We start from the raw sequence: 17,309 nt of genomic DNA, 5'->3' as shown, positions 1-17,309 counted from the left end.
AGTTATGGATATTCCTGCATTCTATTATGTAGCTCATTATCGGTGTCGTAGATGTATAGTTGTAAGAAACGCGGTCTGACACCCTCATTTGGATAGAAACCTCCTATGTTATGGTAAAAAGCACCTTGAGCACGAAATGTGTATATACCACGACCAGATGCAAGAATATTCTCATCAACATGAACACCAATTGAAGTGAATGAAAGCACATGGTTATAACTTCGAATATGTTGCCTAAAATATTTTCCTTCAGCTGAACCATCCAAAAATAATTGTTGCAATTCTATAGGAGTATCAACTCGTGAGAATGATACCTTTCCACCATTACAACACGTGTCACGTGATTCATGATGAAACAATCTTGCATTGCAGTGTCTATAGGTAAATGGATGAGGCAATCGGGATTTTGCCATCATCATATTATTTTTGAAATTTCGAGCAATATTGTGCTTTGCTCGAAAAGCATGTCCTGATTCTACAGGCAGGAGTTTGATATTGATTACTAAATATTATCTAAAATCTAAAATACAAATAAAAAATATATGCAAGATGCCTCAATTATTATATTTTAATATTGCATGATTTTAAATTTTACGTCACATGAGCAAAGGCTACATTTATTTGAAGCAAAATTTTTACGAACATACCTTGAGGACGACGTGATAATGCACCATTTTCTCTGGCATCCATGTTAACATATGATATTACTGCATCCTCCAAAGCTTCATCAACATCCATATCATCTGATACAAAAATAATAATTAATATATATACATTTGTAAAAATTAATACTCGCATACTTATAACTATATCACTTATACCTGTATCGGATTAACTCGTGATGTTTCGTTGATTAGGTGATGTACAATTACGATCTGCGGGTTTAAATACATAAAATAAGATATGACGAAAGCGAACAAAATTATGAAATGTAATGTATAATATATATATATATATATATATATATATAATATATATATATATATATATATATATATATATATATATATATATATATTGATCATCACCAACCAAGTGCAACATCATTAACATGTGTAATTCTACTTGGGTCGGCTTCACTGTCATGAGTTCCTTGAAAGTGTGATCTTGGAAAAGTCATATTTGTAAAATTTTGAAATGGAACTCTCGACTGACTGTTTATATGGCGAGATGTTTGAGCTTGTTTCTCGTGCTCTTTTCGCCGCCTATAATTTTCACGTCGTCTTGACAAATTGTTTTCTCTCTGTTCGTTGCTCATATTTTGTCTCCTCTTCCTTTCATTTTCGGCCCTTCTTGACCTCTGTTGTTGACTTGATATTTGACGGGTATTATTTTCCATTTTATTAATGTAATTGTCAACTGGAAACTATGCTGAATCCTCTACAAAAACAATTGATCGAAAACTGATATATCATCAGAAGATGATTTGATATAAATTTTCTTCTTCAATCACTACATATTATAGACTAAATAAAATTAATTATGCATGTTATAAGTTACTTACACCTATATATAGATGGCATAATTTATCTTTAGTTCTTTTTAAATAAATAACACAATATAATTTAAAAAATTGTGTACTTGGTAATTATTTTCATACTATGTACTTGGTAATTATTTTCATATTTAGATGCATAAATATTACACAGTGTCAAAAATATTTATTTCATCTTCATCTTTACCGTAAAATTAAAATTAAAAAAAATTATATTCTATAAGAGAGAACAAAGTCAAAATGCAATGCAAAATAAATATGAAAAAAGTTGATTATACAAAATTGTAAATAAAATAGTTTAAATGATGGGAAAAATTGAAGGGAAAAAAGCTACACAAAAAATGATATCCACTTTATTTATATATAGGTATAGATTTACATTTTTCTTTATTACAGACTTGTCAATATCAGTGTGATGTTATATGATTGCAGACACATAGTAACAATTTCATTATGGATATGTAGGCTAACAGGAACTTTGCATCAAAAGGAAGATATGCAGAATTTTATGATGACCCTGTGAAAGGTTTCATCAGGTTTCATGTTCCTATAAAAATATAAATATATCCTATAAAAATACACGTGCATTGGGGATGGAGTTTCATGTTCCTGTAAGGCCCAGAAAGGTGTGTCTTTATACAACTTGAACTGACTCAATCTTGCATGCCTTTGAATCCCTTCATTCTTTCGTTATTCCAAACAATGTAGTCTATTAACTACAAAGCACTTTGGTATGCTTTACTACTATGTAGTTTGTTTTATTTTGCCAAAGACTACGCAGTTGTACTCTTTGGTTTGTGGAATTTGTTTATCTGTACTCTGTTGAAAAATCATTCTCAACATTCAAATCTCAAATTTCCCTCTGAACTTTCATTTTTCTACAATAATGCTTCTCTCCAAAATTAAAATTAAAGGTGGGATGGTTTTAAATTTCAAGCCTTAGTCTTACTTGATTTTGTATTTTGAGTTTTGTTATGTCATAGGACTTTCAGGATATTAGTTGGCTTTGACTTTTGGATTCTGAAATCCTGCTAGGGCATTCTAGCCACTCATCTAAAACATGTCGGTGCCAAAACAAAAATGTTTGGATTGTTGATCCTAAGTTCATGGTCATGCAAATAGAATATTGTCGTATCATGAGTAAAACTAAACCCTTTAAAATGAATAAAATGTTTTGATCTGATCAATTTATTTTGTTGTCTGATTGTTTTCTGTATTATTTTATTTATTCTGTTTGGCGTGAAGGGTCACCTACTCGCACTTCAGAACTTGAATTCTCTTCAATTGAACCATGGCTTGATGGAGGCAGGTTATGTTGACCATCCATCTATTTCTGGTTTGGAATCATCCGACAATGAACAGAACTTATCAGTTTCAATGACAGCAACAATAGATGCAGCAGGAAATCTTCTTATCGGTAAGCTTCTCTCTTATGACTATTATATATACCATAAATTTGGAAGCTTATATTCTAAAATTTAAGAGAGGCGATTCTATATGTTGTTATAGGTTTTGACTATATTTTGTGTTATTATTATGTTTTCTTTTAAAAGAGAATATGTACTGACAGTCATTTGATCTCTTGTTTTCCTTTACATTTTTCATAAGATATAACAACCAATATGATTCTAGAAGTTGTGGACATGACAATCCACTAAATCAATTAAATATAATTAATTAAACTAATTAAAGAGTGATTACCCATTAACTAACTACCCTTCCAACATGGTGGCTAACCAATTCAGAGGTTAAATGTTTCCAAAGCTATATATTTCATTAAGAATTCCTTTCTTATAAATTGATAAAGATTCAAGAATTAACATGTGAAACTGACCACATAGAGTGAAGTTTCAATGCGGTCAACGCGAAGCACTTCCCCAAGATTTTCTGCACTATCTTGTATTTTTTTGGGTGCAAGATAAGGAAGTGAATAATATGAGTATGGGAGTTGGGTCTTTATTGATGTTAATTTGTTTACTTTCACTTCCAAAACTTCTCCCTACAACAGATAAATATTGAGCAAGTCAGTTAAGGACATAAGAAATAGACCTACAATGAATCCTTATAATTATAATCAGATCAAGATTATGACAAAAAGATATATCACATTTTACACAATCCATACATTTTTTGCAACAAAATATCCATAGTATAGCTTCAGTCCTTATAAAAAGCTACATGAATATTCAATTGATTTCTGCGTCTTTCACAAGTACCATTAATTAAGTCAAAAATTCAACCATGGAAGTTGATATGATGATATATCCTTCATATTTAGAAATACATCACCGTGTTTCACCTTAGACAATAAGAACAACTATCTCTAACCTCACACATCTTACTATAACACCCATCACTCAATCCATCCATTCAAACAGACACTGCAATCAATTTTAGGCCAAATTAAGTAAGTGATAAAACACAGAAAAAGAGTAATAGAAATCAAAATCTAAACCACATAATCCTCCATATATCAAAAAGTTAAATCAGTGAACAATTTTCTTCGAAGCGATCCACTGAAATTAAGATTCAATTCATTTCAAACACACTCGTACCTCTTATTTCAAAATGAATTTGAGAAAATGATTTGGTTATGGAAGAGAAAAATATAGTAAAAGAGGAAGGAGGCAAATGTGGGGTTGGTATGGTTATGAATTTTTCTACTAACTTTGGCGTGGAGAAAGAAAGAGAGAGAAAGAAAGAAATGTTTTTATTTTTGAAATATGCAGTTATCATATATAGTGGTGTTGGAGGAAGTTATTTAGTATAGTTGATGTGTTGGAGGAAGTTATTTGATGTGTTCATGGAAGTTACATATTTAATAAATGAGTTTTTTTTTGTTTTTTTATTAAATTTAATAATTGATAGTAATCGTAACAATTGATAAAGGATAAAATTGGAAAAAAATAGACCATACCATTTTCATGTATCCCCTTTATATATATATATATATATATATATATATATATATATATATATATATATATATATATATATATATATATATATATATATATATATATATATATATATATATATATATATATATATATATATATATATATATATATATATATATATATATATATATATATATATACCATTTTCATGTATCCCCTTTATTTTTATATATATATATATATATATATATATATATATATATATATATATATATATATATATATATATATATATATATATATTATATATATACATATACATACATATTATACATATACATATACATACATATATACATATTATATATACATATACATACATATTATATATACATATACATACATATATATACATATTATATATATATATATATATATATATATATATATATATATATATATATATGTATGTATGTACATACATATACATACATGTATATGATATGTATATGTATATGTATATACATGTATATGATATGTATATATATGTATGTACATGTATATATATGATATATATATGTATGTATGTATATGTATATGTATGTACATGTATATGATATGTATATATATGTATGTACATGTATATGTATATATATATATATGTACATGTATATATATGATATATATATATATATATATATATATATATATATATATATATATATATATATATATATATATATATATATGTATATGATATGTATATATATGTATGTACATGTATATATATATATATATATATATATATATATATATATATATATATATATATATATATATATATAATATATATATATATATATATATATATATATATATATATATATATATATATATATATATATAAAGCAATAAGCAACTACGATTACTATTAAAATTACATAAATTTATTTATCATTGGTTTAGTAAAAATATTGGTGGTGAGTAAAATATTAAGGGGAAAAAATAATTTATAATCATATACTAATTTTATTTTTTAAATAATAATAATTCACATCGTTGACGAATTGGATTCACGGGTTGAGAAATTATTGGTTTAGTAAAAATATTGGTGGTGAGTAAGAAATTAAGGGAAAAAATAATTGATAATCACATACTAATTTTATTTTCTTAAATAATAATAAATTATTAATAATTTCAGATAGTTGACTAATTGGATTCACGGGTTGATAAATTATTGGTTTAGTAAAAATATTGGTGGTGAGTAAGAAATTAAGGGAAAAAAATAATTTATAATCATTTATTAATTTTATTTTCTTAAATAATAATAAATTACTAGGAATTTCACATCGTTGACGAATTGGATTCACGGGTTGAAAAATTCACACTCACCAAAACCAAAATAATGTGGATGATCGCAGGTTAGAGCAGATGTACAAATAAATGAACAAATTCAGGTAACTAATAAGTCAATTTGATTTGAGTCAAATTTGTGATATATAACCACCCCTACTACTTGTGATATATAAACATGTCATGTCTTTAGATAAGAATGTCACTACTACTTGTGAATATGTCAATGCAGTCCATCATGTTAGTAACTATTTAAATATTTAATATGTATTAAATGTCTCCATGTGAATATTTGTGACGTTATTTTTAGCATTTTTTATGATTTCTAACTAATCATCACTTTGTTAATTGTGTGACAGTCTACAAAATGAAGTTGTTTCAAGTAGTAAATTAGTGATTCACTTATATGTGATTCTGAACAAGAGTCCTTCATTGTATTTTTTTGAGTCATCATGAGAAAGATTATTTTGTAAGATTATTGATCATAAGTGTTGTTTATAATTTGTAATTTTTAAAGGTGAAGAATATATTGATGACGAGATATAAAATTCAAAAACCTTGATTACAAAATTGTCGGGGCACACTTAATATTTTAGTGTTCCTGTCATTAGTTGCATTTATCCCTCAAATACCATGGGAGAAGTTTCTACATCAAACTTTTCTTTGAAGTGTATCTCAGCTTTGGTATTATTTTTATGTAATTGAATGTGCATTGATCTCTCTTTATTGAAGCAACTATGTAGTTTAATGTGTTTATATAATGTGTCCTGATATGATCATTTTTTTAATTTGAGTTTCTTAAACCCATTACAATAATAATAATAAATTCAACTCGATAATATTTAGTACAAGAATGAATCATTTAAAAAAACATAAAAAACATAGGCTCATTATTAATTAACCATAACACTTTTAATAAACAAATAATTTAAATCGGTTTTATTACTTTAAAAGAAAGCTTTGAAGAGAATATTTGTCTCAACTCTAAAATACTTAATTAAAAAATAATACATGACTTTTAAATTAAATAAACAGAAAAAAAATATTAACATAAGTCAATCAATTGTATTGTGAAGCAAGGTACAATGAATAAAATAATAATAAATTTTGTAACAGTTTCACACTGGCTCTATTCTTTTCTTTAAACAATTGATTAATAATAAATTTTGTAACAGTTGCACACTGGTTCTGTTTTTTTTTTAAACAATTCATTTGCTTATAAATGGGATTAATTAAAATTTTATACACTCGCATTTTCTCTAACGATTTTATTTTCTCTTAAATTTTCAATTTCTTTTTCACAATTTCATCACTTCACTTAAATTTTAAATTTTTCTCTCCCAAAACCTTCATACACAATATTTTACTCAAATTTTCATCTTTGTTTAGTCAAATGGATCCAATATAATTTTAAACCATCTATATTCCAGCTCATCCAAAATCATCAACATCCTAATCCTCAAAATTCTCAGTTTTCATCACCTCCAAATTCTTAATTTTAATTTAAATAATTTAACTATTAAATAAAATTCAATATGAATAAAATATTAATATATAAAATAAAATTGTGGAATACAATATAAGTTGCACCATTGAAATGAAAATTGGATGAGTTATACTTTATAATGACATGGCTTAATAGATCCCACAAAGGCTTAATAGATCCCACAAAGAACACAAAAATGGATTGCCCGATGCTCTTATAGTTTACAATTAAATCGATGACATGGCGAATTAATAAATTCCTATTGAATGACAGTTTTAATGCACTATCTTTTTAATCTTTTAAATAAATCTAATATTAATCATTTTCATAAAATAATTCATCAATTTCAAAATATAACATTAAAATAAATCAATACTCTCAATCTCATACTCATATACATAAGAATATTATTATGGATCAGGGATGGTTAGGGTAACTCAATCTGATATGTTATTAAGTTAAATGTGTGGGAATAAAATTTACTAAATGATCATCTATCAATAATTCCATACCGTTAGATTTCAATATACATAAGATTAAAAGGTGTGGGAGCAAGAGAGAGAGAGAAGGACCTTAATAGAGCACCTTTTCTCTATAGATACCACTACTACTATAATTTCTCCCTAATGGAGCACCTATTTGGCACCAAGTCTTATGAAACTAAGACTCTTCCATCTCTGTGTCACTGTAACCAAGAATGCATTTGAGAACAGATACAGATTCTGTTAAAGGGACGAACTACATTTAAATTCTGTGACTCTAAGGATCATTTTAGAAGATTAATAATGTGTAGGATTATGTTGATACAATTCTACAATTTTAGGAACTGAACTGAATATTTACTTAAAATGGAAACCACTCTAGCTAATCGTGTGTCTTAACAACCTAAAATATACACATACACACATAATACAACCATTGGGAATAAACCTAGGAACTTAAGAGCTATATCTTCAAGCTTCTTATCAATGTAAAATCATTAAGCAAAAGTTTGAAGAAACAAAAATATCTATCACAAAGGGTTGCAATTGATCTATTATTTTGTTGAAGGTCTAAAAGATGACAGCAAAGCTGGAAACTATTGATCCGTCAAAATAACATATCACAAATAAACAATCCTAACAGAGTAAAAGACTTCCAAAGATGGAAATGGATTCTCTCCATTGAGAATCTCACATCTTTTCTTCACTAGATCATCTTAACTATTCAAACACTATAATTTATTTTCTTTCTATATTATAAAATCCTCCCCTGCCTTTATTTTTTGAGGTCTATATTTCACATCTTTAATATCAATGGAGAGAATCCATTCTCTCAAAGATGAGTTTTTCTTTCTTTTAATTATGTTTATCTGCACACATCCATCTGTGGAAATGGAAGAAAGAATATGCTCACTTCATAGTCATCCATCTGGTTAAAATATGTGCAACATGTAAGAACAACATCTTCAATCTCTTATCTCTAAATATACTCTTGCAACAGCAACAACCCAAATCCTACTAAAAAATGCTATATATTCTAAGCATTAGTGAATTACATTCTAGGAGTTGCAAAACTGAACTCGGGATCTTTTTGATGTATAAACATTGCCATAACTCAAACCGTATTTGGGTTAAGCCACCGATGGCTTCCAAATTTAACGAGCAAAAGAAATAAAAAAGATTCCACAGACGCAACTGCTTAGAATCATCAGATTAAGTTCAAGGTCCCTGAAACCTTGGCTTATGTAACAACATTATTTCAACTAATTAAGATTATGATGCCAAAAATTACACCCATTCGAGTTTCACAATCAAAGATTCAAAAGCTGCTTGAGAAGCAGACTCTAATTGTATGTGCAAAATATGACAGACTTATGAGACCAACACTGTCTAACAGGCAATGCTAAAGATTACACAACACAAGTTTAAAAACCTAAATTCATGCTCATATAGTGTTGTCAATCGCAAAAGGCCAAAAATCTGCCATATTAACACACCATTGCAGCTTAAGGCGCCGCCATAGCGGGCACTCCTTCACAAATTGGCTATACCAGTGGCCCAAGAATCTGCCATGCCAAGGCAGCATCATGGCTTCCATTTAACCACACTGAGCTCAAACATATTTCCTTTTGAATATTTTGCAATTAATCAAAAGTTAACATTCACTAATCACATGTAAATACTTATTGAGCAAAATAATGCATTACAACAACATGACAACAATAGCCTCATAAACAATCAAAATTTTCTAATCTCTTTTCCATTATCCCCTTCCTTTTTAGCATTGTGTTCCTCCTAATTATTATATAAAAAAATTCTCCCGTATAGTTAAATAATATCCAATCCAAACCCCTAAAAAATCACAACATTGTAACATATTTCTCAATAAATTAAAATTCAAAGTTGAGCAATACCATCAAATTATGAAGGGATGTTAGGTTTCACTTCAGGCACAGCATTAGCTTCCTCAAGAATCTTTTTATTCTTCTCAATTGAAGCAGCAACCTCTTTAGGCATATATTTCTCATCATGCTTTGCAAGAACTTCAGTAGCAGAAAAATAATACTCTCCACTCCTAGCCTTCGCAGAAACTTTCTTCAAAGAATTATCTTTTTTGATTTCATCTGTGAAAGGCTTCACAAACCCTTCAGCAACAACAGAGTGTCCTTCCCTGAACAAATCAGGCAAAGAGCCTTCATGGCGAACAACGATATCGGTAATCAAATCGGTGATCACGAATTCCACACCTGGAGAAGAAGATGGATACACAACGCTTCCTTCGAGAACCAAACCGCCTAATCGAAACTTGGCTTTGGTAGGGTTAGTTCGGAATTTCTCTATTGCGTCGGTTGGAGTGACGTAAAAGACTAATTGATCCTGAAAGTTGTTTAGAACGACGACGATGAAACCGGCGAACGTCGCGAATGAGAGTCCGTAGGTCCACAGACGCTTGGCTTGGAGCTGTCGAGCGCGTGCGGCGATGTCGATGGTTTTCTTAGGCCGCGATGTAGGCTGGCGGCGTGCGGTGGAGAGGAAGCGGTGGGTTGAGAGGGAGAACCAGGAGGTGGAATCGAGGGGGGTGGAAGGGGTGAGTGAGAAGGAAGAGAAGAGTGGCGGCGAGGGTTTGAATTGTGGTGGATGGAGAGAGGAGATGAGGAGTGAGGCGGTGCGGGTTAGATTGGATCTGAATCTGAGAGCGAGTGCAGTAGCCATTGGAGTTTGGTAGGAACGGGGAAGTGAAGGGTTGGGTTTAGGGTTTTGAATCAGGCTACGCCGCCATCATTGGGAAAAGGTTGGGACTGGGAAGGTTCGGACATGATGAACGGAGAAAAAAGTGATGGAGTAGTAGGCCGGGCAAATAAAATAAAATAATTAATTTTTACAAAGAAACAACATTATTTTTAAAGGTTAAGTTTGGACAAACTAAAAAAAACTTAACTCAAGAGTCCTATTTATTCGCCGATTATTTTTAAAGCTTAATAGTTGATACTTATGCCTAGGTAAGTGTTAATATTGGTGTCCACCGTTATTAAAATATTAATGACTTATCTAATACACCTATGAATGGGTATACATTATATAATATTCCATTGAACTTTTGTTTGCCACAAATATTACAATATTCGAAAACCATGTTTATAACGGGCCAATAATCAATAGGAAGAATCATTAAGCTATATGGTTAATGATATCCCAATAATATTGTATTTAATGTGTGAGAATTGATTTTAAGTTTTTTGAATTAATTTATTGATTCACAATGCGTGACGCCGGTCAACCAGTTTAATTTGAAAAAAATATAGTTTTAAATTTAATTAAGAAAATCATATATACTTAATTATTATTATTATTATTATTATTATTATTATTATTATTATTATTATTATTATTATTTTAATATAAAATTTATAGAGATATAAAATTTGTTATCATTTTATGATTTTAGAAATAAAATTACATTTTAGAGAAGAAAATATTTTTTATTCTTATGACATTTATATAAAAAAAGAAATATTCCATTGTAAAGTAAAATAAAATAAGAGTTTAATATTTTGAATTTAAAAGAGATAAGATATATTTTTTTTATTCTTGTATTTTTGAAAGAATAAAGAGATAACTTTGATATTTCTATCAATCCTTTATAAATACATTAACTATTTAAAATTAAATAGAGCCTAAGAATAATTAAATTTGTTGAATTAAATTACCTAGCTATAATGAATAATAAAAAATATAAAATTAGTTAACACTAACTAAATTATTAAAAGGCAAAATGAGATGTATTGATTTGATTATGGGTCCTAATGAAACCTAAGGGGTTTTAAGGCCCATGAATAACCTTAATCTAAAAATAAATAAGGAGCACAAAATATGTAAAAAAAAAGAAAAAAGAAAAAGGAAAGTAAACCATGCTGAAAAGAAAAGGTGGGAAGGCGTCATCCGTTACGGTACGTGATTAATGCTTCTGGTGCTTTTAGGATTTGATAAATCAATAAATTGAAAATTTTGTCCATTACATTTAGAATTTGTTTTCTTATAATGGATTAAACTATTTCAAGAATTATTTGTTAATAAATTTTGTTCATAAGAAAATATTACAAATTATCTATTTTTATACTTTTTCTGCATTTAATTGTAAAATTGTTATTTTTTATTATTCCTAATATGGTATTTTTGTCGATCTTTAAATGCATTAATGATTTATTTAAAATAATTTCTTATTACATTTATTAATACTAACATTGATAATTTTTAAAATAAAAAAAGCATAAAAATATAGAGCAGGGGCGGTGCTCCTCTCTCCTTATTCAGGAATCTTTTTTTGCATTTTAATAGACCATTCATTTAGCGATAAGTGGTTAGGAAGAAAAAATATAGATAAAAGATCACAATAGCATGAACTAAAACCTAGTGAGTCATTCTTCCTCTATCCGTACTCACCATTTCCCCATTTTCCTCACAGAACAACAAAACACATAGCATATTAAAAAATGAAATCAAATGTACACAATTCATGAAACAATAAAGCACAAAAATAAAACCTGAAAACATGGTCGGTGGTGATGATGATCGCATCGTAGAGGTGGTGTCGATGCGGCTGTGTGGACGGTCGGTTCGCGACGGGTGTACGATGTTATCTTGTCGCTACTAACATAACAATTGCAAAGAATACATATTTTAAACTTATATGATATATTCAGTTAGCTATCAAAAGAAATGTGAAATAAATAAAGGAATCTTGTGAATGAATACAACACTATGAACCAACTTTCATGTTGTTTGATCCCACTAATTTTTTTATCATAAATTCATTCTTAAGCAACCAGAACTAAATAATTAGTTGCCAGATTCTGTTGCATAAAATTTCTCAAAATCTCATACGTAATTCATCCTACATGTAAAAGAATGTCACTTCTTGTTAGGCATTTTTGTTTTAAAAAAAAAAGGAATTAAGATTATAGAGAGAGTTTGAATTGAAATAAATAAAGGAATATTGTGAATAAATACAACACTATGAACCAACTTTCATGCTGTTTGATCCCACAATGTTTTTTACCATGGATTCATTCTTAAGAAATCAGACCTAAATAATTAGCTGCCAGATTCTGTTGCACAAAATTTCTCAAAATCTCATATGTATCTCATCCTACATGTAGAAGAATATCACTTCTTGTTAGGTATTTTTGTTTTAAAAAAAAGAATTAAGATTATAGAGAGAGTTTAAATTGAAATAATGGGTAACATTAACAACAAAATCACTTTTGTAAACATAAATCGGAGAAGTGCTTAAATCACCATACACAACATGTTTTCAAGATTCCTTCTTAATTGCAATCTCGTGGATCACATAATTAGAGTGTTTTAGAACTAAAAAGAAATTATTTTTATATGACCCTTATGAAACAACAAACTCAATTGATAACATAATTCCAAGAAAAAGCGAAATTTAAGAAGAAAGAAGAGAATAAAAACTTTTGTAAGTTTCCATGTATGCATACTTTGTATAGAGAAGTAACTATTATTTTCTCTACTACTTTTCTTAAAATAATGTTAATTTTTATAATATATAAAAATGATGTATATTAGAGAAAAAGTGGATAAATAAAGGAGTAAAAATGCAGTTAAAATATAACAATAGAGTTTAGAGAATTATGGTGGATGGATTTAGATGGTTGTATTATGTACAAAATGTGTTAGAAATATTAAAAGTTAGAACAAAATATGATAATAAATTTTGAAGAGAAAAAAAAACATAAGGTACCATTATATGGTTTGGGTAAAATAAAAGAATAAATGAGATAAAAGAATTTACTTAAAAGAAAAAGACTTTAAAAAAGGTTTAGGACTCTAATTAGTGTCTAATGGTCGTCCCCCAAATAATGAGAAAATGAGTCATATTTATGGGACACATTAGGTCACTATAAATAGAAAAGAACTAATTGTGACAAAGTACAATCAATCAAAAATTAGATCTGAAAAAATTGACAAATTACATTGAATCTGAACACTTTTGATATTTTTTTTATTTTTAATAATTTTTAAATATTTTTATGAATAAAATGCAAAAAAAGTGAAAAAAATCAATTTTTAAAAAATATATAAATTAAAAATACAAAAATTAATTAATAAAAGATAAAAAATGCAAATTTTAAATTTGTTGTGATTTTTATAATTAAAAGACATAAAAAGGGAAAAATGCAGGAAAAAATAGAAAAGATGAGAGTTAAACACATGACCTCTCCATTCTTACTTCTTAGACATCCTCTTTTACCAATTGGACCAATGTATTTAGTTAAAATAAAATGGAACCATAGAACTAATATCTTAATGAGAGTTAATTATATTAATAATATTAAAACCTCTATAATTTTATCAATTTATACTTTTATTAAGTAAATACTACCCATAATTAATTGATTTTTTTTAACAAATAAGACATATTATCCTGATTACTAACTTTCACAAAAATTAATAGTAATACCCTTTTTAGCATGCTCCTATAAAATTATGCCTTTTTAAATAATAAAAAAATCTAAATAACACCCCTAAACTAAAATCAACTCCTAAGAGGGACTAAAAAATCAAAATGGTATCCCTTTGACTTTTTAGGTCATTTGACCAGATGACTGGTATACTCTTGATGTGTTAGTGTCAACTAGAAATGAAAATTAAAAGGTGGTCAAATTTTGGGGTACGACAGCTGCCCTTATTTAATTAGCTTCAAATTGAGAGGATGATGACGGTGAGCCTTCATCTTCTCATGGTGAAAGATGATTAAATATAGAGAGGGACCCTAGTTTTGATCACATAGTCAGTGGATTCTGGGAATACGCAAGGATTGAATAATTCTTGATGCTTTATTGGCATCCATACCAACCTTTGATGGAACTCCAATAATACCCTGGCGATTAATTTCAGCCCATCTGGGTGAAATTTGTATATAATTCCTATGATCATCTGATCATGTTACCAAAATTGGGTAGGACTCTGACGACCCTCCGGTCGTTGTTTGATAAACCTTGGTAGAACCCCTGATAAAACTCCTAATAAAATCCTTGGCAAAACTCTTGATGAAACCCCTGATACAACTTCTGATGGAATCCCTGATGAAACCCTTTGACAAATTCCTGATGGAACCCCTTGATTAATCCCTGATGATCAGTTTCATCCTATCTGGGTGACACTTGCCTATGATTCCTATGATCATTTGATCATGTCCCTGGAGTCGGGTAGGACTTTTAGTGATACCACAATCACTCTGGCTGAGACCCCTCTGTTGATACTCTAGTGAAGCCCCTTGATAAAGTTCTGGTAGAACCCCTTGATGGAACCATTTGATGAAACTTAGGATATAATCCCTAGATGAAACCCTTTATAAAATCCTTTTGATGATATCCCTTTATGAAACCCCATGATAGAAATCTCGTGAAACCCATTGATGGAACCCTTTGATGAAACTTCTGATATAACCCATTTTGATAGAATCCTTTGATGAAACCCTTGATAAAATCCTTGGTGAAACCCAAGGTGAAACCCTGGTGGAACCCTTTGATAAAACTCTGATGAAACCCTTCTGATAAAATTATGATGAAATCCCTAATGAAACCCTTAATGGAACATTTGATGAAAACTCTTAATGAAACCCTTTTTGATCAATCTGATCCCTTTTGAGTGAAACTTGCATACGATTTCCATGAGCATCCGATCATTTTATGGGAATCGGATAGTACTCTACTAATATCCTAATCACTCTGGATGAAACCTCTTGGTAAAATTCTGGTAGAACCCCTGATGGAATCTTTTGATGACATTTCTGATAAACCCTTTTGATAAAATCCCTTGACAAAACCCTTATGATAAAATCCCTTGATAAAATTCTGGTGGAACCCTTTGATAGAAAATTCGGGTGAAACCCTTTGATAAATCCATGATGAAACCCCTTGATAATAATACTTTGTTGAAACTTCTTGGTAAAACCATGGTGAACCCTTGGTGGATAATGCTCTGATGAAAACCCCTTGATTGAACCCCTTTGACAAAACTCCTTTGATAATATCCCTTGATATAACCTGTCATACCCCAAAATTTGCCCATTGGTGTTACAAAGCATTTTCCAAGACCCTCTGACTTGTTCTGCAAGGCACTGATGCCAAATGGACAAGAGCCCAGCTCACTACAGGCCCAATCCACAGGCGGCCCAAAACAGTTTGCTCGCTAGGCGAGCAGCGGATTCGCCCAGCGAACATTGCATCATACCACTCGCCCAGCGAAGCATCAGATCCAGCAAAAAAGCCCAGACCTAGTTTGCTCGCTAGGCGAGCAATTCCTTCGCCTAGCGAAGCTTGCGAGAATTTGAATTTTTGGACTTCATTTTAAGCCCATTAGGTCACCATTGCCACTACTATAAATACATGCTCTGCTGCCACGAAAAAGAACACACAGAGACGGACGAAGACGGACGGAAACACGCATCCAGAGGGAGAAACACAGAAACCCTACTGATCCAAAGAGCTCAGAAGGCGGAAACCCTGAAGGCCGCTTACCCGCTCCGAAGCTACCGCCGTCCAACTCAATCCGGCTCGCCAATTCAAGGTTGCAACTCGATTTGCAAACAGTGTCTCAATTTGCAGGTGACATCGTTTTGTACTCTCTTTTGGTATATGGTACCACTTCATGTTCTTAATTAGTGGAGGATATCATAATTGAATTCATAAACATTTTGAAGCTTTGCATGAGAATTTAAATGTGCTTGAACATTGTGAAACTGAACCATATAACTATGTGTTGGATGCCATAGGCCATGCTGCTGATTGAGGTCATAATTTCAAACCCGTGGCCGCTCGCTAGCTCATCGCTAGGCGAGCCCGCAGCGAGCCTTCGCTGAGCCTTCGCTAGGCGAAGCAGAAGCGAACGGGCCAGGGGCTGCTTTGCCTCTTTATTGCCCATTTTATGTTTACCTAATGATGATTCTGCATTATTTGGCTTAAGTTCCTGGCTGTTATATTTATTTTATGGTGCAATTTCCAATTGTATTTTACCTCGATGCTTTAATCCGTGTGTTCATGGTGTAAAGGCTAGCATACTTCCGAAGAAATAGGTACTCCACCTTACGCATGGGAAGCCTTCATGGAGATGGATTCTAAATTATTTCACTTTAATGTGAAGATTCATATTGATTGCCTAATTAATTTTAATGTATTGATTCTTAATGTATTGATTTTAATTAATCATCCTAATTACCCAAGGAATTTAAAATATGGACTTTAATTAAATGATATCGGACCTCTCTTTATTACCCCACGATTACAATATTACGGTCATGTCCCGCGAATATGGGGATATCCTTAGCAAAGACCCTTCGGTAAAAATCATCATAGTCCCTCGGATGTTGCCTTCGAAACACGATTTTGTCCCTCGATGACCCTTCGGTGTAGCCTACGGTTAAATGATGATAGTCCCTTCGAATGCTAAGGTATCCTCACAACTGTTGCCTTCAATGACCAGCCGATGACCCTACGATGACCCTTAAACATCCCAAGGATAAAACTACTTGCTTCCCAATAGTAAGGACAGTTTTACCCTCATAAGGATAG

The 17,309-nt window shown here is 30.3% G+C and overlaps 2 protein-coding genes across 3 annotated transcripts; both read right to left on the bottom strand.

Annotated features, from left to right (window-relative positions):
• Positions 1 to 2: 2 nt before the first annotated feature.
• On the bottom strand, positions 3 to 1,120 carry LOC127104384 (uncharacterized). Its single transcript, XM_051041569.1, has 3 exons — positions 1,033 to 1,120; positions 648 to 743; positions 3 to 475 (listed from the first exon to the last, which is right to left on the bottom strand). Exons 1-3 carry the CDS (start codon positions 1,118 to 1,120, stop codon positions 3 to 5), a joined length of 657 nt encoding a protein of 218 aa, XP_050897526.1.
• A 7,124-nt stretch (positions 1,121 to 8,244) lies between these two features.
• Positions 8,245 to 10,635, bottom strand: LOC127106646 (cytochrome c-type biogenesis protein CcmE homolog, mitochondrial). 2 transcript variants are annotated; one of them, XM_051043944.1, is made up of 2 exons: positions 9,630 to 10,635; positions 8,245 to 8,644 (listed from the first exon to the last, which is right to left on the bottom strand). In XM_051043944.1, exon 1 carries the CDS (start codon positions 10,426 to 10,428, stop codon positions 9,637 to 9,639), a length of 792 nt encoding a protein of 263 aa, XP_050899901.1. In that variant the 5' UTR covers positions 10,429 to 10,635; the 3' UTR covers positions 8,245 to 8,644; positions 9,630 to 9,636. The 2 variants fall into 2 exon arrangements, with proteins under 2 accessions (XP_050899901.1, XP_050899902.1); XM_051043945.1 differs by lacking the exon at positions 8,245 to 8,644 and adding an exon at positions 9,019 to 9,341.
• Positions 10,636 to 17,309: the final 6,674 nt, after the last annotated feature.

Source organism: Lathyrus oleraceus, chromosome 7 (assembly GCF_024323335.1).
Source record: "Lathyrus oleraceus cultivar Zhongwan6 chromosome 7, CAAS_Psat_ZW6_1.0, whole genome shotgun sequence".
NCBI lineage: Eukaryota > Viridiplantae > Streptophyta > Magnoliopsida > Fabales > Fabaceae > Lathyrus > Lathyrus oleraceus.
The sequence above is the reverse complement of the archived record's forward strand: the minus strand, read 5'-3'. Positions and strand labels throughout refer to the sequence as shown.

Coding starts and splice junctions, on each gene's coding strand:
- LOC127104384 (XM_051041569.1), bottom strand. CDS start 1,120: ATGACTTTTCCAAGATCACACTTTCAAGGAACTCATGACAGTGAAGCC. Junction 744..1,032: donor TGTTAATGATGTTGCACTTG/GTTGGTGATGAT, acceptor TTTTTGTATCAG/ATGATATGGATGTTGATGAA. Junction 476..647: donor ATTATCACGTCGTCCTCAAG/GTATGTTCGTAA, acceptor TCCTGCCTGTAG/AATCAGGACATGCTTTTCGA.
- LOC127106646 (XM_051043944.1), bottom strand. CDS start 10,428: ATGGCTACTGCACTCGCTCTCAGATTCAGATCCAATCTAACCCGCACC.